Source organism: Fusarium verticillioides, chromosome 10 (assembly GCF_000149555.1).
Source record: "Fusarium verticillioides 7600 chromosome 10, whole genome shotgun sequence".
NCBI classification, from domain to species: Eukaryota; Fungi; Ascomycota; class Sordariomycetes; order Hypocreales; family Nectriaceae; genus Fusarium; species Fusarium verticillioides.
This window is the reverse complement of record NC_031684.1, coordinates 2,200,496-2,222,442: the sequence shown is the minus strand read 5'-3', so window position 1 is coordinate 2,222,442 and position 21,947 is coordinate 2,200,496. Positions and strand designations below refer to the sequence as shown.

At 46.4% G+C, this 21,947-nt stretch overlaps 13 protein-coding genes across 13 annotated transcripts; 5 read left to right on the top strand and 8 right to left on the bottom strand.

Annotated features, from left to right (window-relative positions):
• Nucleotides 1–667: 667 nt before the first annotated feature.
• Nucleotides 668–1,024, bottom strand: FVEG_16287 (hypothetical protein; the record flags this gene model as incomplete). The annotated part of the gene is made up of 1 exon (XM_018905537.1): nt 668–1,024. The coding sequence occupies one exon, from the start codon at nt 1,022–1,024 to the stop codon at nt 668–670; it is 357 nt and encodes a 118-aa protein (XP_018754783.1).
• A 50-nt stretch (nt 1,025–1,074) lies between these two features.
• Nucleotides 1,075–2,221, bottom strand: FVEG_16288 (hypothetical protein; the record flags this gene model as incomplete). Its single annotated transcript, XM_018905538.1, has 5 exons — nt 1,075–1,176; nt 1,227–1,489; nt 1,542–1,722; nt 1,776–2,064; nt 2,121–2,221. The coding sequence occupies 5 exons, from the start codon at nt 2,219–2,221 to the stop codon at nt 1,075–1,077; spliced, it is 936 nt and encodes a 311-aa protein (XP_018754784.1).
• A 673-nt stretch (nt 2,222–2,894) lies between these two features.
• On the bottom strand, nt 2,895–3,803 carry FVEG_16289 (hypothetical protein; the record flags this gene model as incomplete). The annotated part of the gene is made up of 1 exon (XM_018905539.1): nt 2,895–3,803. The coding sequence occupies one exon, from the start codon at nt 3,801–3,803 to the stop codon at nt 2,895–2,897; it is 909 nt and encodes a 302-aa protein (XP_018754785.1).
• Nucleotides 3,804–4,206: 403 nt separating this feature from the next.
• Nucleotides 4,207–4,664, bottom strand: FVEG_16290 (hypothetical protein; the record flags this gene model as incomplete). The annotated part of the gene is made up of 2 exons (XM_018905540.1): nt 4,207–4,302; nt 4,359–4,664. 2 exons carry the CDS (start codon nt 4,662–4,664, stop codon nt 4,207–4,209), a joined length of 402 nt encoding a protein of 133 aa, XP_018754786.1.
• A 1,070-nt stretch (nt 4,665–5,734) lies between these two features.
• FVEG_16291 (hypothetical protein) lies at nt 5,735–6,011 on the top strand (the record flags this gene model as incomplete). Its single annotated transcript, XM_018905541.1, has 2 exons — nt 5,735–5,791; nt 5,868–6,011. 2 exons carry the CDS (start codon nt 5,735–5,737, stop codon nt 6,009–6,011), a joined length of 201 nt encoding a protein of 66 aa, XP_018754787.1.
• A 22-nt stretch (nt 6,012–6,033) lies between these two features.
• FVEG_16292 (hypothetical protein) lies at nt 6,034–6,846 on the bottom strand (the record flags this gene model as incomplete). The annotated part of the gene is made up of 4 exons (XM_018905542.1): nt 6,034–6,300; nt 6,368–6,495; nt 6,546–6,653; nt 6,708–6,846. The coding sequence occupies 4 exons, from the start codon at nt 6,844–6,846 to the stop codon at nt 6,034–6,036; spliced, it is 642 nt and encodes a 213-aa protein (XP_018754788.1).
• A 1,114-nt stretch (nt 6,847–7,960) lies between these two features.
• Nucleotides 7,961–8,694, top strand: FVEG_08303 (hypothetical protein; the record flags this gene model as incomplete). Its single annotated transcript, XM_018897195.1, has 2 exons — nt 7,961–8,097; nt 8,145–8,694. 2 exons carry the CDS (start codon nt 7,961–7,963, stop codon nt 8,692–8,694), a joined length of 687 nt encoding a protein of 228 aa, XP_018754789.1.
• Nucleotides 8,695–8,970: 276 nt separating this feature from the next.
• FVEG_08304 (hypothetical protein) lies at nt 8,971–11,286 on the bottom strand (the record flags this gene model as incomplete). Its single annotated transcript, XM_018897196.1, has 4 exons — nt 8,971–9,403; nt 9,477–9,780; nt 9,837–9,960; nt 10,015–11,286. The coding sequence occupies 4 exons, from the start codon at nt 11,284–11,286 to the stop codon at nt 8,971–8,973; spliced, it is 2,133 nt and encodes a 710-aa protein (XP_018754790.1).
• A 907-nt stretch (nt 11,287–12,193) lies between these two features.
• On the top strand, nt 12,194–13,175 carry FVEG_08305 (hypothetical protein; the record flags this gene model as incomplete). The annotated part of the gene is made up of 3 exons (XM_018897197.1): nt 12,194–12,202; nt 12,270–12,523; nt 12,575–13,175. The coding sequence occupies 3 exons, from the start codon at nt 12,194–12,196 to the stop codon at nt 13,173–13,175; spliced, it is 864 nt and encodes a 287-aa protein (XP_018754791.1).
• Nucleotides 13,176–14,213: 1,038 nt separating this feature from the next.
• On the top strand, nt 14,214–15,154 carry FVEG_08306 (hypothetical protein; the record flags this gene model as incomplete). The annotated part of the gene is made up of 3 exons (XM_018897198.1): nt 14,214–14,821; nt 14,867–15,022; nt 15,067–15,154. The coding sequence occupies 3 exons, from the start codon at nt 14,214–14,216 to the stop codon at nt 15,152–15,154; spliced, it is 852 nt and encodes a 283-aa protein (XP_018754792.1).
• Nucleotides 15,155–16,086: 932 nt separating this feature from the next.
• On the bottom strand, nt 16,087–17,058 carry FVEG_08307 (hypothetical protein; the record flags this gene model as incomplete). Its single annotated transcript, XM_018897199.1, has 3 exons — nt 16,087–16,596; nt 16,644–16,679; nt 16,753–17,058. 3 exons carry the CDS (start codon nt 17,056–17,058, stop codon nt 16,087–16,089), a joined length of 852 nt encoding a protein of 283 aa, XP_018754793.1.
• Nucleotides 17,059–18,443: 1,385 nt separating this feature from the next.
• FVEG_08308 (hypothetical protein) lies at nt 18,444–18,695 on the top strand (the record flags this gene model as incomplete). The annotated part of the gene is made up of 2 exons (XM_018897200.1): nt 18,444–18,570; nt 18,640–18,695. 2 exons carry the CDS (start codon nt 18,444–18,446, stop codon nt 18,693–18,695), a joined length of 183 nt encoding a protein of 60 aa, XP_018754794.1.
• Nucleotides 18,696–18,894: 199 nt separating this feature from the next.
• FVEG_08309 (hypothetical protein) lies at nt 18,895–19,943 on the bottom strand (the record flags this gene model as incomplete). Its single annotated transcript, XM_018897201.1, has 5 exons — nt 18,895–19,124; nt 19,186–19,225; nt 19,278–19,581; nt 19,639–19,724; nt 19,797–19,943. 5 exons carry the CDS (start codon nt 19,941–19,943, stop codon nt 18,895–18,897), a joined length of 807 nt encoding a protein of 268 aa, XP_018754795.1.
• Between the last annotated feature and the right edge of the window lie 2,004 nt (nt 19,944–21,947).

The window sequence follows — 21,947 nt, the reverse complement described above, 5'->3', positions numbered from 1 at the left end:
TAAACGCCAGCTTCACTAGGCTGCCCTGGGTTGCTCCTTGATTTCCGACGACCCGGCCAGTCCAGAACGCCAAGCTCAAATCTTATCTTCAATGTGTGCCATAGCGTCTGCACTACCTGGCGAGGTCTCTGAGTCGATGAAACGCACATGGATGTCGTTCCTGTCACACTGTAGCTATTTGCAATCGATATTCAGCGCGCAATTGACGTATGATTTGAGAAAATTTCATCAAGTCGATTATCTAAGACAGATTCTTAAGCGAAATGCTTACGCGTTCGTCGTGAGGACTAAGGAGCTCGATCAATTGTCAGAAATACTACGTTGTGAAAGAGACAGAAGTTTACTGATGAGTGTTAGCTAAGGACAGCGAAGGAGAAGTACGAGTGTCACGAAGGCGTTGAAGTTGGAGTCTACAGGCTATTTGCATTGAGATGGGGGGACAGCAAATCGCTGGGAGATGGCGATGTGAAAGATAGGTCCGAATGAAGTCATTCTTAGGTCAAAATATGTCCACGTGAATGTGTAAGATAAGTTGTAATTGTATGAGAGAACCCGATAGTTGATAGTCAAAGAACAATGACATTAAGGCGATTGAAAGACATCTCAACGCATACTAAAACACCACTAATCAGAGCTGCATGTAGAACCAAGTCTCCCCATCGCTGCCTCAGACCTTCACAGCCAGATCCCCATTGTCAACATGCACGTTATGGAGGCCATTTTTCAACCCTTCGTGGTTGACGCCATTGGTAGCCACACCATTCTGCTCCTTCTTAACCTTTCCCTTCATCAGAGTAACAGCATCATAAGGATGAGGAGCAAGACTGGCCTGCGTAGACTGACTCTTGTTCTCAGCTCGCAAGACATCGGCATATGGCAAAACACCCGCGTTCTCGAAGGCGCGGAACGTCTCAACATCCGTGTCGTATGTATCGTCGTAGCGCTTCCAGCTCAACTTGCGCGCTTTGCCTACGCTGCCGATGGTCAACCAGTCCTTTCCAACGGCCCAGTCGAAGAGGTCCATGTACCCCACTCGAAAGCTTCGAGTTGACCGCCATACTTGGCTACAACTCTCTACCAAACTTGCTTCTTGTCCTTGTGCCACTCAGTCATGAGGAAATTGTTCGCCATGCGCTGTTGGTCCCCTTCGGCTGTCCACTCGGTGAACTCAGGGACCTGAAAGTAGTTAGTAACAAGAAACTGAATATACGCGTATAATGGCTTACTTCAATACCAAAATGTCGTCCCAGCTTGCCCCAGAGCTGTTTCCAGACAAAGACATCGCCGTTCTGGTGGTTGAATGCCTCGTTCTCAGTGTGCTCGTCGGTGACAGCCCAGACGCTCAGATCAGCGATGCTGGGAGCGTATGGGGAATCATCAACGCATTGATTGAAAAAGAACTTGTTGCCTGGGAACATGGGAGGTACTCCCATCTTGCGGCAGACCAACATGTAGATCGCCAGTGTGAGCGTCATGGACATGCCATTTCCTACAATCTGAGTTAGCTCGGTACTTTGATGTCGCTGGCATTACGATCATACCCGCAGGCGTGTAACCGATGATGGCATTCGGGCGGATAACATTCCAGTTCCAAGAGCGTTTAGGTGCCAGAGTGGAGAGAAAATCTTCTTGTGGGTAGTAGGAGTTCTCGCCTTTGTCCTCGTAACGGCCCATTTCTTCGTGAAGAGGGGCTTCGGTAGGTCCAAGGTGTGGACCATAACACTAGACACTATCGTCAGCATGTGATAAGCGATAGTTGAGTGAACTTTACTAACCTTTCCGCCGGTTTGGAGACAGACCCGCTGCAGTGTGCTTGCGGCAACAATATCTATGGCTACAAGAAAGTTGTGGAACGAAGGAATGTTGCTATCGCGCAGCTTGGCAAAGTTTGCCGTGTGAACGTAAGATGTGAAAAACGCGTGAGTGACGTCGTGGCATAGAGGTGCCATGTGCTTAATCAACTCCTCCACAAGGTTCAAAAAGTCGAGGGCAATGAACTTGACGCGGTGGTCTTGCCATACGCTTTGCTTGGGAACTCGTCGTGAAGTGATGATGATCTTGGACCTGTGCATTCGAGTCAGCTATAACTATTTAAGACACTACATAATCAAGTGACTCACCATTCAGGCTCTGGTTTGCGGATGGGGTGCTCGATAATTGCATTGCCAGTAATACCGTTGTTACCAGTAACGAAAGAAACTTTTCCTTTAGCAGGAGCCATTATTGTGTATATGTATGAGTCTATGAATGCGAAAGCGTATGAGAGTTGAGATGCTGTAAAGTTTAGGTTGGTGGTCAAGAAGCACGTTGGTACCTTCCAGTTAACTTTTTATTCGTGGGCAGCTGATTGAACAAAGCGTGAGCTGTACGGAAGTAAAGGAATCGTCGCCCGGGCTTGGTGCTCAACTTGGCTGGCACAGGCCGGAATTATCGCTTAGCCCGAACTCCTGCAGTCGCTAGCAAGCGGCTCACGACGTTCGGACGGAATACTACGCGGAAACTTGGCACAATGCAGCCTAGAACAACGCACACACCAGATTGAGCTGCGCAGGAGGAATCTCACACACGCTTCCCAACTGCTTCGTTCACATCAATTATTCACCCTTCGAATCATCACCGCGAACATTAAGGTTCACGCAAAGCGAAGCGGAGCTTTTGACATAATGTTCCAACACAAGTATCGATATTGCAGGACGAATAATAAATACATAAGATAACACGAGTTTAACTTTGAGTCATACACCAACAGTTGACAAACCATGACACCGGCCATTCACATTGTCATCTTGGCATAAAGCTTCTTATGTTGCTGGAGTTTCAGCAGAGCGAGGACAGTCCGAGGTCCAAGACGCAGAAAGCTGGGGTTCCATCCTTTTAAGACCCATAATAGTCCTTCAGAGTTGGTTGAATGCTTCAAGATCTGCCATACACTCTCCCCCTTTGCCGAGCCCATAATGCGAGTCTTGACCACGTCCACCGGTGAACAAACAGTTGTCGCTACAATACCCGCCAGGAAAGAAGCTACCAGATTGGGCTGTAGTATCGTCATTCATCCCGAGTGTCTTAATGTATGATACCTTGGCCACATCGTAGGAGGCCAGCTGCGAGGAGTTCATGAGAAATGCGCGAACGGCATTGGCACTTACTCCACGGTACAGAGACCTTAAACCCTCGGTCTTAACAATGCGCAATATGCCGTCAATAGCATGTTTGTAGTTTCTTCGCTCTGCTACTGGTCTCGACATATCAGACTGCATCCTCACATTGACAATGTCGGCTGGGTTCCCAAGCACACCTCCCATGAATCCCGACAGAGCCGATAGAGAGATTCGTATCACGGAAGAATGAGGTGAGTTCCCAGTATCACGACTGAAGCGTGATTTAAGATCTTCATAGACTCCGAAGCGGATGGTTGAATAGGTGAATTGCCTGAGAAGGGCTGCACTCAAACCCGCACAGAGCCCAGCACATCCCTCAGCAGTGATGACGTGAGAGGTCATTCCTGCCAGGGAAAGCCAAGCTGGCGCGAATTTAGACTGTAGACGGACTCTGACTGCTTGTTTGTAATTAGTGTGATCTTGAGTCCCGGTTGTGTCAGATCCTGCAAACATATTGGCTACTGTCAGTTCCAGGACAAGTTGCTCAGTGATAAAGTCCGGGTCTTTGTTGTGGGCCTCTTTGAAACGATTCAGAAAGTCCTTCGGAGCTTTGGGCACATCGGATGCTTCTTCAAGCTGGCGTTCGACAAGGTGCTTTCTCGCAAATTCGGCAACTGGGGCACTCGAGTTAAGTAAGGAACCCATATTTGACTAGCCAAATTTTGATGGGGTTCTTTATCAAGAGCTTATCTAGGAACGGGATCTGGCCAATCTGTAAAGGTTTTGTTGTCAGTGGCTGAAGCGTGAGAAGTTTGGGAAGAGTCGTTACCTACCCATGACACGTAATTTAAGAAACCCTCTAGGTCACGTATAATGTTGTCAATATCGACACCTTTTTCAACAAAACCCAGTCGCTTGGAAACGTCAATTCTCCAATCACATCAAAAGCGTAGAACTGGAGCAACGCGCCAAAGTCACAAATACCAGCGTTGCTGGTATTGCCGGAGAACCGAAGTTTGAGCTGTCTGATGAACTCGGCTGATGTTGAATCGACGAAGGGCTCGAATGTAACAAGGGTACTCATCGCATAGGCATTAGACACTGATCTTCAAAGTCTGGCGTGATAACTGTCGTTGTCTGTGTTGAATATGGCTTTCAGTCTCTTTCCTTTAGCTAGAGCTTGCTGCACCAGGTAGAATTTCGACTAGAAATAATGATCAATCAGCTAGCGATTCTTTGGTTGACAGATCTCTATCTCACCTTCGACCATCCTGCTCTCGGGCTGTAAATGACCTTCAAGGCGTCTGTATCTGCAATAGATACTGCTTGAGGGCCCAATCTTACAGCAGGTCCGTACTTCTTGTGTAGCTCGATGTGTACTTCCTGTGCTCGGCGACCACGAACGATGAGAAGCCTCCATAGATCTGTAAAACCAGCAAACCAAGGGCCAGGTACGTGACTTAGACCATATCCGTATTTATTGTACATAAGACGGGTCAGAATAATCCCGGTAAGCCACGGTACAGCTGCTTTGAAAGATTGAGGTACTATGTGTTCTAGGATCATTGTAAGACTGAGGTTAGAACGATGATTACTGCAAACGACAACGATGAACAGGTAGTTGAAAGGCTTCAATGGTATTTCAAGACCATAGACAAGACGTCCGTTAACGGTATTTCGGAATGATCCCAAAACACCATCCGGTGCTGTTCATGGTGGGCGGTGGGACTTCGGAAGACGACAACGCTGCTCGCATGTAATGCTAACTACTTTATAGCAGGAAAAAATAGCTAGAGGCACACCTAGAGATTAAAAAATCAAATAACTGATCCAAAATCAATTAGTAGATGCAGCAGTTGGAATTGCACTTGTAAACCGCTTGGTGTGAAGAAATGAAACAAATATTTGACTCTGCTATGCATGAAATGACCTTGCTATGAGTTGACTCTTCTACCAATAGCTTATGCAATTGAATTTAACGGAATTTAGACCGGAACAGATCTGTTACGGTGTTTCTCGCCTGATTAGCCCCAATACCCCACGTAATGGAAATCCAGGAATCCCAATTGCCATAAATCTCTTCCCCTAGTATGCATCATCTTACTTGTAACTGTATAACTCAGGTCAAGTGTCTTATTACTATGTCCCCAGAGTATAAACGGCCGCTGACTGGTATCAGTAGGCATAATATATATGCATTTCAGTCTATTACCTGCTTGTTCCTCCTATACCATGAATCCCTCCAAATACGAAAGCTCCGAGGGAATCACAGCAATCGTTCAACCTGTCAAACGATACATAACAGGCCATGACCTGAGCACTGGAGAAAGCATCTGCATATATGCACCCGAGTTATGCACTGCGGAAGTGCATGGCTTTGGAACAGCATCACGCTCTTATGCTACTTTGAAGCTACCTGCAGAATTGGCGGATGATCATGACCAAAGACAAATCTTTCACACGGCTCTCCTACTAGCTACACTCAGAGTATGGAATTTCTTGTTCGCTCATCAGGATTGAACACTCAAATAGGACAGGTTGAGTTGGGAGGGGCAAATGTGATAAATCTTGACATCGACCCCGGTGCGGTGGGCCATATGCATCGAACAGTGTCTTTGGATATCTTGACTTGTGTCATGGGAGAGGTATATCGTGAGCTTGATAGCGGCCAAAAGTTCCTGTTGAGAGCTGGGGTAAGCTTTTTATAATCCTTTTCTTATAGTTCGCCGGTCTTGCTTGCCAAACGCCGCTAACAGTCGTGTGTTGTAGGATCACATCGTTCAGCGGACAACTATGCACAGGTGGATCAACGCCTCTAAGACGCATCGTGCTCGTGTAATCACAGTCCTTCTTACATGCGACCCATTCAAAGTCAATGGCCAATACGTAACAGAGGAGCATAGGTCTAATTGATCAATAGATAACAGTACCTAGACTAGATCCAATGCTCCTTCAGCGCTTTATGACGTTCCAAGAATTGGAAGACCTCATCGTAATTCTTGCAGTTGTGCATTGCATCCCAGCCATCACTGCCAGGAATGGATTTGGCAAAGGTTGTCTGTTGACCTTCCAAAGCGACATCACCCGCGCACATAATGCTCTGACGTAAGTAGTCAAAGCAATGGTTCATGTGCCAATGGGCTTCGCTCTGTTTACCTTCCTGACCTGTAGCTAGAAGCGCATATCCATGAGCGATGCTATACTGTGTAGCATGTTAGAATATACCATCAGAATAACGAACGACATGCTTCCGAGACCCTCGGACATACCAGACAATGTAATTGATGGGTTACTGAAGTTGTAACCACGAACATATCTTTTTTCTTATAGTTCAACAGAGGTGTTGGCAGGTTGTTATATCCTTCGGGCCTTTGAATGTGGAGATAGCCCAGTCCATCTTCATATTGTAAGCCAGAGAAGCCATACAGATTGTATTCTGAGACCTACCCGGCACAAGGCTAAGCCATTTGTCCCTCGTTGCGTTGGTGAAAAACTTCTTTGCGTCGTCAGGAAAGAAGTCAGGGTCGGGTGTGAAAGTGGTAATGCGATGTGAAACTATCAATGGGTTATACATCAGCAATGGCTTAGACTTTTAGGATGGCGGATTACATTTAGGAACAAAGCCGGTCACGTCGCCTGTTGTTTGAAAAGAGGGGGCTTTTTGGTTGAAGAAGACTACCGTAAGGAGAAGAATAAGGATCAAGAATAAAAGCGTGGTGTCAAGAAACCATTTGCATCTCTTCCACATTGTGGGCAAGAAGGCTTGACATGATTCATGATATAAACATGGCTCCCCCTTCGGATCATTTCCTGCTGAAGGCGTCTCTATTTCCTCGGCCCGAAGGCTTTGGTATTGTGCTTGAGGGGCGGTCGGCATCGCTCTGTAAGGGCTTCAGTCGCTGGGGCAATCAGCTTGACGGTGCTGTACAATAGTAATGGAGCTATTGAGAAAGTTGATAAAGCAATTGTGTGTAGCTTTCATGCTTCTGATCTTCTTGTGGTAGGTTCTGGACTTGTTCGATTGTTGGGGACCTTGTGCCAGAAATGTGACGATCTCCAGAATACCCATTTGTCGCAATTAGCCTACACATGTGTCACAGTCAAATAGTGGAGGGGTAACAGGCCCCCTAGGCGGTCTGCCCAGTCGGCCAATGACAGCCTGAAATTCACAAGTGGCAATGGCCCCCAAAAATAAAGGCCTCGTTGTTGAGATAACAAGGAATCAAGTCTATGTATTATGCCACACCATATCGCAAGTCTAGCCAAGGTGGGTGGCATGGTGTAGCGGTCGCTTATAGCGGCATGATAAGCGGATGGTACAGTGATGAATGCAGTGTTGCAAACCCCCACGATTTGCTAACGCAATGTCGATCGTTAGGAAATTACATAAAGCAGGGATCGGTTTTTTTTTTCTTTCGAATTTACATCTACACCCTCGCTTGGATCTACAGCCTGCCTCGAATAACACGTAACATTGATTGTTACATACTAGTCCTGCGGGAGGTAAGATAGGAAATGCCCGAGCTTGTTGTCCCTGCCGGTCGGCTGTTGCAAAGTCAAGGAACTTTAGTTATCGCCGAAAGCAAGGTGTCAGAAAGCGGCTACCGCCCGTGTAATTCTACAAGCTGCTCTGTGTCTTGGCAACGGTAAGTCTTGCCGATAAAAATCGCTTTGTAGCTCTTTATGAGAATCAGTTTAATCTATCAATTCAGACTGCTTCCTTACCAGTGAATTGAGTCAATGCCATTGTTCTTGTTATACTCAATATGCCTTTATCCATCTCAAAACTGATTTGTTACACCGCTGCTTTGATAGTAGGGCCAGCTTTGGCCTGGCTTCTCCGAGCAGATCTAGTTATGAAAATGCTGGGCCTGTTCAGCCAAACAACTGCACCTGAGGTCCATAAGTACGAAGTGCAGATCTTCTCCAGAGATCCCCTCATCTTGCACATCAGTGGCTTCATGTCACATAGTGAGATAGAACACGTTCTCAAGATCACGTCAGTACCATGAACTTAAAAACTTACCAAAGCTCATTAGCCAGCAGTGATGGGAAATGGGAAACTTCGAAGATCTATCCAAATGGGGAGGCTTATGTAGATACGGACGTTAGAATATCTGAAATGGCACCCGTACCAAGAAAGGATCCTATAACTCGAGGTATCGTCAAGAGAGCGAAGACCCTCCAGGGTTGGAGAGGTAACGGTACATTTATCGAGCAAATGAAGGCGCAGCGATATTCTGTCAACGGATTCTTTGCCTGGCACGAGGACTACGATGGGCGAATGGATATTGGAAATCGTGTCACAACATTCATGGTTTATCTTAACGATGACTTCACAGGTGGCGGAACAAACTTCCCTCTGATCCAGCGTCCAGCAGATAAACGATGGTGTCGCGTGGTAGAGTGTGAGGATACTGAATATCCCGGGGTTACATTCAAGCCGAAGAAAGGCTCCGCTGTCTTTTGGGAAAACATGTACCCGAATGGCTCCTTTCACCCTGATGTACGCCATGCTTCACTGCCAGTTACTTCGGGGGAGAAGCTGGGGCTTAACATCTTTGGGTGGGACAAGAATTGGATTCTGCCTCACTGAAATATGGGTTATATAGCTATTCTATGTAGATGATACACCTATAAGATGACCCTGTGCTGATGAAAACCTGTGTATGAAACATAAATCTGTAGGCACTATGTTGTTGCACTCTACACTTGATACCGGTGAGTTTTGTTTGGGGAGGAGTAGCAGGGAAGATCCGGAAGCTCGATTCACTTGCCCTGACTTGCGAGGGAAAAACTACCTTCAGGCCGTTAAACTTTATCTGAGGTTTCCATGTCATTAACTCTAAAGCTGGACAGATATCTTGAGTATTTAGAGAGCTTTGTGCAAAGCATCGTCTTCCATTATGGCCTTCTTCAATGTCTCGATAAAAGCATTTTCACTAGGTGGCCTTCCCAAGAAGTCTCGAAGCAGGCCCATCATGTCTGGTTGACCTCCTCCATATTGTAAAACCTTAAACCTAAACCTTTGCCATTTCGGCCTATCCCAAGGGTCGTCTTGGAATATGGACTGGTAAATATCTTGGGCAAAGGCAGTGCAGAGGAGATATGAGTAATACCCGACATCGTATCCGCCGACAAAGTGCGGAATTGCGCCGTACCAGTGTCCCGTTTGCTTGAGATGACCAAAGTCCAAACTTTCACACTCCTCACGGAGTCGGTAAAATCTATCTCCGAGAGCCAACGACTCGGCCTCTTCCTGGGATCTAACACTGTGAATATCAAGATCAAAGAGAGAAATTGACCTTCAGCTACAGTATTAGCTCGGCTCAAGTAAATTCGTTGCAATTATCGTTAGGGACGTAATGAAGAACTTACAGCTGTTTTAAGTGGTAACTAGCCCGGTTCAGATACCTATTTCGTATAAGACCCTCAAGAAGATGACTTGGGATCTTACGTTCAGGAAGGGTTTCAGCTCCTATGTTGCGCTGGCGCCAATCCTGGGCATTTTTCAAGCTAAGACCCGTATAGTGGTAGCTCAACCGTTCCAAAATATCTTGCCTCCAACATAAGTTCTCTAACAACATGCTCGGCATCTCGCCAAAGTCTGGAGGAAGGTTGGTGCCGTGGAAGCGGGCATATTTTGTCTTAGACAACAGGTTATGGATCCCGTGACCCAGTTCTTGAATCCACGGTTAGCAAATTTGGCCAGGTGCAAGGAACATGACGATGCAGTACCATGAAACAGAGTCACCATCTGGGAATGCTTGAGCAGTATCGGCCTCCCGTCACTCCTATTGGGAAAGCAACACATCAAGATAGTAGAAGGGTAGCACCTGGTGCCATCAGGCTTTTCATAACCCTAAACGCGTTTATCAGTCGTGCACTTCAAAAAGGGCAGTCGTCTCAAACTTACACATTCATGGGTGACATTCTGATTGCCACGATACTTGTTTTCTCGCCACAGCAGATCAAAGAACAGATATCCAACGAACTTGCCCTTGCCTTCTTCCCAGACTGAGAAAGCTCGAACCATTGGATGCCAAAAGTGTTTGGATCCTAGGTCAGCATGGGATATCTCACTGAATTGAAGACCAAAGAGTGATTCGAACACCTCCAGCATGGCCTCGGCCGTATGATCCAATGGAAAATACTCAGATATCTGATGATGATCTATGTTCCGTTCTTCCTCCAGTTTTCTACTGTAATAAGCATGATTCCAAGCTGAAAGGGTATAGTTCTCTTCTGTTTCATCCTCTGAGCTGGAAGATTCCTTGCAGCGATGCAACCGATAGACTTCAACTTTGCCAAGATCGACTAAGTCTTGTTTAAGACTGTTTAGAAAGTCTCTGATAGCTTCTGGAGATTTTATCAAGCGCCTCTGCGCTCTGAAGGCGGCATGGGATTGAAATCCAAGTCTGGCTGCTTGTGCTTGGCGCTTTGCCACGATGAGTTGCAGCAGTTTCTCGTTTTGCTCGAGATTTTGGTGATCCTCTATGAACATTCTTTTGCGGACGTCTGACGACGCTGCATGAGTCAATAGGGCTAAGGTGCCTCCGTTTGAGAATGGAACAAACCGTAGTCCGATGTTTGGGCCATGGCTCTCAAGAGGCCAGCGAGAAATATCATCAGATGGAACGCCATCTAACTCGGCCTCTGTAAACCACGCACCATTCGAGTTCTGGGCCATGTTCCGCCTATACTCCATTGAGAGCCCTTCTATTTCCTCGCTAATTCTCTGGTGCTGCTGAACTTTGTCTGGCGGCATCTGACCAAGCCCACATTCTTGGCAATCAAGGAGTAGCTCATTCAACAGGAATTGTGACTCGGGATCCAGCTTCTCATTGCGGTTTCTGACGGCATGGAGAAGCTGAAAGTAATCAAGTCGTGATGTCCAGGAAGATTGTGCCTCAGACCAGAGCCGTGTAGCTTCAGAAACAATACTTTGAGTTTCGGCCTCTGGAGCAGCATATTGGAGCATCAAGATTACACCTATCTCGCCTTGATGAGAGTTGTGAGCTGTAACGTATGGCTTGACAACATTGTTAAAACATGCCCTGCCAGGTGAGATCTCGGCGACTATCTCATCAATGACAAAGGTGATGTTGGAAATTACAATCTTCATAGTAGATACTATTTCTCCGGCCGGGATGATTGGGGGAGGCGACTGCGGTGGGGTTGGTAACATATTGGACGGTTGACTTGACTATGCTCAGGAATATGACAGGCTTAGTTACGAGTGTAGACTGATACGCAAGTGGTAGATGAGAAGGTAGGCGTTGAGCTCGTCAGTTCCTCGATATGCCTCGACAACCTCAGAGTGAATCTATTCCACAAACACATGCCGATAGAAGTGCCGATGGTTGTGTCTTCTGCCTTCGTGTCAATAATCACTTGGTCGAGAATTTGTGATCTGCAAGTTGGGGGCCAAATTGTATTAACAAAAGGACCCAACAATCGCTGCTGCACACCATGCGCCTTACGTCGTATCCAGCAGCCATGACTCGAGATAGCACACATCCCAACAGACACCAGACTAGTCGGCTATTCCGGTTTATTGATCGACATTTGATTGCGGTCGGAAAAGAAAACGGAACTTTTGCTGTTGGGTTCTGCAACCATCAACTCCCTTGCATTTGTGCGGGCGTGCGAGAGATCCTCGGCTTTGAAATTCTATCTACAGAACTCGAAGGCCAATAGATGATCTTCGTTAGACTGGGCAGGGATCATGATAACACGTAATGATACTGCAAAAAGCGGCACGACGGTCCTTTCAGCAGACCCCGTCAGGTGTCTCCGCATGGAACAGGATCTATCTCATGAAAGCTGGTGGTTGCGTGCGAGCGGTGTGATTTATTCTACAGTTGCAAATCCTTGCTCGCTCGTCTATTCTCGTGTTCTCACGGCTAATCATCACGTATCGGTGCTCTTATGGACTTTGCTGTAAGATGTAGGGGAAGTACACCCGAGGCTTTAAAGCAGCCCTGAAGATGTAAGGAAGCCTCTGAAGTTTGACTTACCAAGTTTTCTCCAAGCCCATAATCCGCCATCATTATCGCTGACTACAGTTCACTGACTTTACAACGCTACATACAATGGCTTTGGTGAGCAGATCCCCAGCAGCCAAGACCAGCTTCAGTAAAATGCCACTAACCTTTTCCCTTAACACAGAAACCCTCACTATCTCTCATTGTACCGGGCTGTTTGCTTTTGCTAAGCACCTTTCCGATTTGGAACTGGGTTACCAACCCAGTGTCATGTCTCAACAACAGTCTCGTCTCCATTTTCGGTGGATCTCCCCTGCTTCCCGACGATTATGTGTGCACTCAAGAGTATAGCATTGAGCTTCTCTCTGTTGATCCATTGGTCATATATGTCAATGGATTTGTCAAGGATCATGAAATCAACCACCTTATATACAAAACGTACAATGTCTTTTCTAAGCTTAGATTCGTCTTGAATTAACATGATTACAGGAAGGATGACTTCACCCCATCTTACGTCTATGACTACAAAGCGGAGAAAAACAAGATCGCATCAGAAGTCAACTCAACTTGGAGAAGTTCTACTTCTGCCATGGTTTCCAAAAAGGATCCCGTGTCTCGTTGTTTGGCCAAGCGGCTGAAGTCATTGATGGGAAACCTTCAGCATCCCGACACAGAACGACTGCAACTTGTCAAGTACGCTGGAGGGGAGCGGTTTCGTATGCACAACGACTACCTACCGGTGCATCTTGAGGCCAAGCACCCGGATGGCAGCACTAAAAAGTACAACCGCCTCGTCAGTACCTTCATCTACATTGGAGACGACTGTACTGGGGGGGAAACGTACTTCCCAGATATCAAAGGCGTCGGCCCAAGCGCTGATGGAGACAAGTTTTCGAGGACAGAGGATGGCATGGGCTTATTGGTGAAGCCAAAGAAGGGAAACGCGGTGGTATGGCACAATGTCCATCAGAATGGAACTGGGGACGAGAGAATGGCCCACGCAGGTTTACCTGTTCTGAATGGCACAAAGATTGGCATGAATCTGTTTGGCATTTACTACCCGGACGAACCACTTGTTGGCGGAAACTAAGTGCCAAGCATTTAATTATCCGAGGATCTTATCACGGAACCCCGGCAACGCAACATTGTGGCATAGGCTTGGCTATGTGTCGGGATCAGAAGATGGCCAAGCGATCTAGCTTTAGCGAAAGGATTATGTTTGCGCCTCGAGACTTGTTACGAAGATTAGTCAATTGGAACTTTTTTACATGTTGTCTTGAGATACCTCTCATCAGAAGCTCAAAAGTACAGTTGATAGACCTAATACAAATCAACATTAACCAGCCCTTTTCATTAGATATTAAAGACAACTCGGCTGCGCAATAACAACAGGTAAAAGCTATTAATACCCCAGTGACTTACCAAACAGCAACAGGCAGCCAGTAATCTCAGCATACTGCAGCAAACAAGGCGAGCGATTGATTGGCTCGGTTTTAAGTCACCCACTGCGTGCGGGGTCAAGACGTCACCTTCGTAGCAATGCAACTTTAAATCGGTGTCTTCCAGATTTGTCAATCGCCAGTATCTATCAGCTCAAAGTGCTCAGCTAAAATACTACGTACCAAGATACCACCCCCCCTTCGTTGTGGGCAAGAAGTGTTGATTGCAGTTGAGACTTGTGGCTGGGAGTTTATTTTGGCAGAGAGAACCAACACAACCCCCCCCCCCTACCCATCCCGCCCGTCTCGTGCAGCACAAATAGCGCCTCTAAGTTAGCGCAGGTAACCAATAACAACTTCATTCACACGCGGCACAAATGGTACCAGTCTCCCATACCTCCGGGGTAACACAGCAGTAAAGTTAATGAGGCCATTTCATCAGGCATGCAGATAACTCGAATTACGCCCCTTAGGCCTGCACCTCTCTGAATCCTTATGCTGCATGGTTCGGCGCTTCCGGACCTCTCATCTCTAAAGTACAACCGGGTCCAAGTGTGAGGCGCGTGATGTGCTTTTGTTATATTGCCAGTGGGGCTATCTTGTTCCACTATGAAACCCACTGTCAATGTCAAGATTTGCTATGTCCTTCAGATAGATGCAACGTCAGGACTGACCTTTCCAGGTCATGTATGTACCTCGCCTTTGTCCTTGACTTGGGGGCGAAATACGATCAACAAGCTCGCTTTTGGGGTGTTCCTGCGATTCCCAGCGCCTCTATTCCCCCCAACTCTTCTCTCTACGGTATGGCTACAATGCGTCGGCGGGAGAAGATGGTCATTCCATTTGAGCCAATTTCTTTCTCGCAACATACTACAGGCAGAGGCCCGGCCCAGTCTCCCCCTGAAAGGGAAGAAGACGCTCCTGCAGAGATTCTCTACCTTGACGGCCTGAGGGGCTTTGCGTCTCTCCTGGTCTACATACATCATCACGTCCTTTGGGCACATAGCTCTGCCCACAGTATTATTGAGCGATCTTTTGGCTACAGACAACGATATCACTTCATCACTCTACCGATTGTTCGCATCGTCTTCAATGGCGGTCACTTTGGAACGGCCTGCCTTTTCATTTTATCTGGTTACGTCTTATCTATAAAGATACTCAGGTTCCATAATGCCACCGCACAGACATCTCCAAGCAAAGTGGAAAAGATCCAACTGCTCGACCATGTCCGCTCAGCTATTATTCGAAGATGGTTCAGGCTCTACTTGCCTTTGTTTTCCACTACCTTTGCGCAGATGTTAGTAACCCTTGCTAGGTTCAGGCAGTTACTGACATGACATAGTACATTAATTCACTATTTGAACCTCCGAGTATCAGCGTTTGAGCCCAAAGCAACATATATTCAGGAGATAAAAGCTTTGATCGGTGAATTCCTCGACTTCACCTTCATTTACAACCGTACAGCTTCCCCATGGCTAAGTTACAATGACCACTTATGGTCAGTACCCCTGGAGTTTCAGGGATCTCTGGTGACACTTTTAGTGTTACTACTGGTGTATGGTGTGTCGCCTTACCGACGAATGGCTTTATATGTAGTGTTAGTAACATATTTCCTATTCCTAGTGACTGATGGGTGGCATTGTGCTTTCTTTATTGCAGGAGCCTCCATACGTGACTGGGAAACGTGGTCACAAAAGGAAAGCCATGTCTTGTTCACATCGAAAATAATGTTGAGGTTCGTGGCGAATACCCTCGTCATCTTGGGCTTATATCTTGGGGGAGCTCCTACTTGTGTTACCACGAAGTGCTTCCACATGAACCCGGGCTGGCAGTATCTATCAGGTCTCTCACGCTTGGTCAGGTGTGATCCCAAATGGATTTACCTCTTCTTTGGCTCGACTCTGTTTTTCTCTTCACTGCGACACACGTGGCTCAAGGAGGCTTTTGAGGGCGGTGTATTAAGGTCTTTGGCGACCATATCCTATGCCCTTTATTTAACACATGGGCCTGTCATTCAGATCTTTGCCGATTTTCTGTACTCGCTTGTTGGATGGCCATACGGATACCGGGTGATTGCTCTTGAGTCTTTTGAGTCATTTCAAAGTGCTCTTTGGATACCTTCGTACGGCCCATTGGGGTTGGAGTTTTCGTTTTTGGCGGTTCAAGCGATTATGGTAGTAATATCGTTAACTGTTGCCTGGGTTACGACGAGAATAATCGATCATCCTGCTATACACCTATCAAGGAGATTGAGCCAATGGATTGTTGTCTAGATACACCTAAGAGAATTATGACATTTTAATATCTTTTTGTGCTAATTAAGGCTTTACGTGAATCTATGACCTGTTTGTGTTGACAAAGAATAGCTTCTTGGGCCGGGGACTCGAGGAGCATCAAATCGCGCATTCGATGCCCAGTCTCAGCTACAGGCTTGTGCACCCATTATGCTACAAGAATCAAGAGATAGTGGTGGGATCGTCAATGCAGTATATCTTTCGACAGAATGGAGTGATAAAATACACTCGTACGTTGATATTTACAGTCTGCGTTTATGACACTCTCCTACTCCGCTGGCCTGACGTGAACCTGCGCGCGGCAGGTAATGTGCATCCTCCTGTGGAACTCAGTGTGAAATTCGCCTTCGAGCTCGGAAGCCTCATTGATGGTCCAGTTGCTTGGCATTGCCATCTCCAGACTGATCAGCGTCTTTTGACCTGACTTAGTTCCCATGATACTAATTATTTTCACGTTGCCTGACGCATCAATATCCCTTAATATCTCTTCAATGCACAGACTAACCTTTCCCTTAACCTCATCGCCAATAGTATGGTCTGAAAGTTCACGCAAGGCTGTCATGGTAAACTCAGCCGCAGGTCTGATTGCCATAAGGGAAATAAACAAGCCACCAACAGGGTCCAGCCACGCAACATCCCGAATCAATTTGCTTGCGAGGATGACACAGATTATTATCACCTCTGTGAAGCTATCGATCCTGTGATGGAGCGCGTTGGAAGCCAGGACTGTTGACCCACGCTCTATCGAGAGTTTCATGGCTGCAGGCTTTGCGTCAGTCTACCTGCGATTTTCATCTACTAAGCTCTAGATGAAAGGACACTTACTCGCTGAATATAACCATTCTTTTGCTGCGATAGTTGCTAGCGAAATTGCTATTACGAACAAATGTGATAAAAGGCCGTCATCTGAGCAGGGGGAAACCCCAACATATACTTCTTCATGGGCCGCTTTATTGGCAATCGACATCTTGCCACGCCAAAACGCCTTCAGCAAGAAATGGAGGCTATTGAGTCCCATGCTGAAGCCCCCTAGAAGAAGGATTGCAGAAACGCCAAGCGCTCCTAGGCTCTCTATCTTACCATGACCGTAGGGGAATTGGTTTGTAGGCGGCCGCGAACCCCACGTTATAGCAACGAGAGCGATGATATCTGACATGGCGTCTGTGGCGCCGTGGAGAGCATCCGCCATCATTGTTTTCGAGCTGAAGGCATAGCCAAATACTCCTTTGACCACAGCCATGATGACATTGGTCAAAAGGCCAACTTGGGTGATCACAACACCAGTATCCCGTCTCGGGGTGGGAGCATTGGATGAATTGGTGCCTTCATTAGGCTGGACCGATTTTTCTTGATTTATAATATAAGAGGGAATCATCTTTGAAAGATCCTGATGGACGACTGAAGGTAGGAAGGGCTAGATAGAGATGCAAGGGCTCTTGGGGTAAAAAACAAGGAGATCAAGCAGGACGAAGCACAAGATTCCACAGTGGAATAAGAGGCCAAGCACAAAGTCACCCCTAACTCGAGACGAACTTCTGCAATGCTTTCCCATTCAAAGGGTTTTCCTGGTGACTACTGGGAAGCTACTTTCGCCAGTCAATCAGCTCGGCCACTGAAGTCAAAAGCTTCACGGAGTTAAGGAGACTCACATTAAGGCGAAGTCCGTTGTCATTCAGCCCGTTTAAACGTCCCATTCGGTAACTACTCAAAATGGAAGGCATACCTCTCATCATCACATATCCCAATCGGCAACTACTAGAAGTAGAAGACAACTCACATATGCACCCGATTAATAACTACTTAAGATGGATCATCAGTGTTCAGGTGTTGTAGATCCATTTTCTATCTACACACCTATATCTGTTGTTACTGCCTATAATCAGTAACTCATATCGCAGCCACTAATACCGCAAGGAAGGCCTTATCTCTCACTTGTCTTTTAAGTAATACTACAACACATCACTATTTCTTGCCCGCTTCCCCGCGTTGATTTTATTTACGGTAATTGATCTGCAATCAAGCCCCACCTACTCAAGAAGATCACAAACGAAAATGTCCATTTATACGGATACCTTATCATGCAGCTCCGGAATATAGCCCCCATCACTCAAATGAGACAGCTGTGCATACAAAGGTACCGAGGGTTCTCAGGGGTGTAGAGCTCGATGCGGAGATGAACAACACATGCGTGTGGTGTGCGGGTTGAGCTTCTACTCTCTAGCCGGCTACCCTTGATATCGATTGCGTACCCTTGTCGAAGGACTCTCGCCAAGGAAAACAAAAGATCTCGTTAACTACACACCTCATAAGGGTTTAGAAGACCTCATAGAATAATATTGGTGGGACGTGTTAGTCAGAGAATCAGGAGAAACACCATGAATTCGTCACTGATCTTAGTGTTGGTATTTACTACAGTCTCCTGGACCCGCAATTCGGATGTCCTTTAGGAAAGGCACTTCAATGCCTGATCTTCTCGCCATGTCTATAGTATGCTTTCAGTATAAGTACTGAGCTTTTCTCCCTCTAGGGAGCACACATATCATCAGCCAAGGAAACAATCAATTACAGCTTTCTTTTACAAATTCCCCTTCGTCTCTAAACTGAGCCCTCAATCTTTACATCAACATGCAGGCCTCAAAGTTCCTTGGCCTCTTTGCCCTCTTTGTGGCTTCTGCTTCTGCCCTTGCTCCTCCGGCAGTTTTCCAGAGAGAGCTTCTGGAGAAGCGCGAGCTTGGTCCCCGTCAGGCTACCCGTATGTGTCCACCCTAACCGGAGGCGGTACCTTGGAATGTGTTCTTGAACTATTACTAACTGTTTCTAGCCCCCAACTCCCCCAGCCTCTTTGAAGGTGAGGAAGAGGAGGAAGAGGAGGAGTAAATATTGCCAAGAGATCAACTTGCTACACAGATCTATCACAAGTCATGAGAACCAACAATCGCAGCTATAGGTCTACAATATATACTATAGTAAACTCTAGAAAGATGGTACCCATAGGACATAAGTAGTCAAGTTTATTAAGCCTTTTACTATAAGCTTATTACATGCCTTTTAAGTATTCCAAGACCTGTTCTGTCTCTTAGTAGTCATATTTATAGCAAAGAAATCCGCCTTGAATATCCATGACCTCCTTGACAGTAACATTAGGGCGAATGCCGTAGGTAGTCATAATGCAGTCCAGAGTTGTCTCTTCAGTTCCGCCCTGGACACAAGGGCCTCCCAGTTGATATAAGCGACTGTCAGGGTCTTCGGACTGCCACTTCCACCAAAGGCGATCGATGAAACCGTGATGAATATAAAACAGCGGGTCTGAGCTAGTTACCTTATAATTGAGGCAGGGCGCAGCTAGGGCCCAGAAACATAAACTTACCACCAGGGCTTGCATCGATATCCTCCATAACTCCTCCGACCTACAACGACGGTTAGTCGAATATTTTATATCGATCATAAAGCTGTATTTACTCCACTGTTACCGGCGCCGTAGGTTGTGAAACCAGTTGATTCCCAGAAATTGAGGTAGGTGCTCTTATCATGGCATTCTTGAACATAGGTTTCGTTACCGAGGGTGCTATTAATCTCATTGACTTTGCGGGATAAGCAATGATCAGTCAAAGTTTGGCCGGGACCAATGAGGAGAGTGGTATTTTCGAAAGGACCATCAGTAACACAATTATCCGGACCGGTGCCGTTTCCTCCGAATCCTGTCTCGGGATCAAGAAGCGGCGAGTCCATGAAATTGCCCGCATCACGCGTTTCGTCCCACCACCTAACCATATTGTCTGCGAAGGAAATAGGAAAATAGAGTTGCAGTATCGTTACTCACGGCGTTGGTGCCTTGTAGCCGCACTCGTCTCTCAAGAGCTGCTCATATATATGTATATAGAGACGGTGAAATGGAAGGAATTGGGCCTGGAATTATACATGGTTCAGTTAGCAAAGCATATTATCTCAACACAGTAATAAAGTTGGGAGAACACTGACAACAAGATGAATTGTTTTCGCCTGCACCTGATGCATGGCATTCATATCGTCAAACCTTGTGACTGTACCCTCTATGCCTGTCTGAGCAGGCAGCTGCATAAGGCACTTGACTGCCTTCAGGTAGGATTGATGGTCACCGCTTGCCATATTTGCCCATTCAATACGTGTCTGGATTTTGTCGGCCGTGCATGTGCTGTTGCTGGATGATATGGCGGGCACTGGGAGCGCCAGAGCTAGTACGGTAACTAGAGAGAAGATCATAATTGAAATAGCAGTTAATCTTAGTCAACTGGGGAATTCCTATATGAGAAAGGCTCGTAGGTGACTTGAGTCTACTAGTGAGACGATTTGAATTGTTCGAATGGAGTTACGTGATGATATGTAGGTTTAATATAGTACGATCTTGCTGAAAACCCTCTTGATGATTATTATAGAAATGATCTGCAAAACACTGTAAATGCGCGATCTCAATCTTTCGAACTCTTGGCAGAACCTTGGCGAGTCACGATGGCACGCATTCTTCACCAGCCGCGCGGCGTCCGCGCGTCAGTCCTCACGCAGATACGATATATCAGTAGGGTTTACACCCACTTGAGTTTCAGGTGGATCGATGACAGTCATGACCTACATATCACTTTTAAGTTGCAGACTTGCAGAGCGACTTACCAGAACTACTAGAGCTCGTTTGGAGAGCCAAGAACATATCTCGGGTACGGCACGCTGAAAGTCAACTTAGTCACTCACCCTCACGGCATTACCGAGTCTTCTTCTACACATCAACAGGGAATAAGTCCAATCATAAGTCCAGGTAACTCGATGACAATTGCCAAGCACCGGTCTGGAGTAGTAGAGAAGGAACCAACACTAGGATAGCATACGACGCAGACGGTAAGAACACATCTCGAAAATGCGACGCGAAAAGCCAATCTGAACGCTTACCGCGCCATATTTCCCGTGCTAAGAAGGGGTGTATTAACGTATCGGTTTGTGGAGCGATGGCAGTCACAGCATAAGTTGACTAAGGCAAAAGGGCGATAGGAGCCGATGAGACATAACCGACAAGTCTGTCCTAGGTATAATCTATATCACCTTAGGTACACCACAAGCTACTATCTAAGCATCACCCCCCCCCCCCCCCCATCACCAGGGCCAAACGTATCCTTTTTCGTAATATCATTCAAGCTGGTAATTTTCTTCAGTACTCCAATAAAACCAAGGGGAAAACTAAGTTTCCGCAATCTGGTATACCGGTGTGGTATTGTAACTGGAGACACTTACTGAGAGAGAGAGAGAGATATTATCCATTCTTCGGACTTCTTCGGAGAGGATAAAGAAGGAAGTGGCGTGAGACAGATCCTCTTAAACTAAAAAGATTTAAACAGAAACTCAAACTCACAGAAGACAAGCATTCTTTTAGCTTTTTAAGAGTTCTGAATGACCCTGTATGGAGGATATAGGTGTTGTTCGATCCAAGCCCAAGAAGAAGTAGATCTATTAATCCGCGGGTCAAGATACTCAAGTCCATGGAGGCTTAGAGTACTGTTCTCGAGTCCGCAAAAGAAAGAAGAAGCATAAACTATAAAAGCCTATCAGGTCATTTAGACTTCACATCGAGGATCCAATAAGGTAAAGACTGTCAAAATAGAGTTTGGGCTTCTAAACCTAGATATAGCGGCTAATGATACTTGTCAAGTAAGGAAAGAGACGACAGCTTTAGAGTCTAAAATACGCATTTATCCAGCTATCAGAAGATATTTTTGGGCACATGTTTATAGAAATTGAGCAGGTAGGAAACTGGCTCAGGGAAGCCGGGTTCGCCCACAACACGGACAAGATTCACAAGGTCCAGACCAACTCTTGGCCAAAGCATCAGGGTCAAGGAGGATGGAAGTTACTGCGAACTCTAGATGAGCATAAGCCAAGATGATTACGTGGATCGCGCGGGGTCACTGGATTCAGACACTGAACGCCGCAGTCTGTTTCGATATGAGGTTCGATATGCTGGCTATGATGCCTCATACGTATGATCATAAGAATCAGACTAATATTCGAAAATATTTTCTCTATAGCAAACATGGGGCAAGTCCAAGGACCTAATTGCGAACATCCTCCAAGCGTTAGTTCGGAGAGACCAAGCGGCTTAGTCGGCAG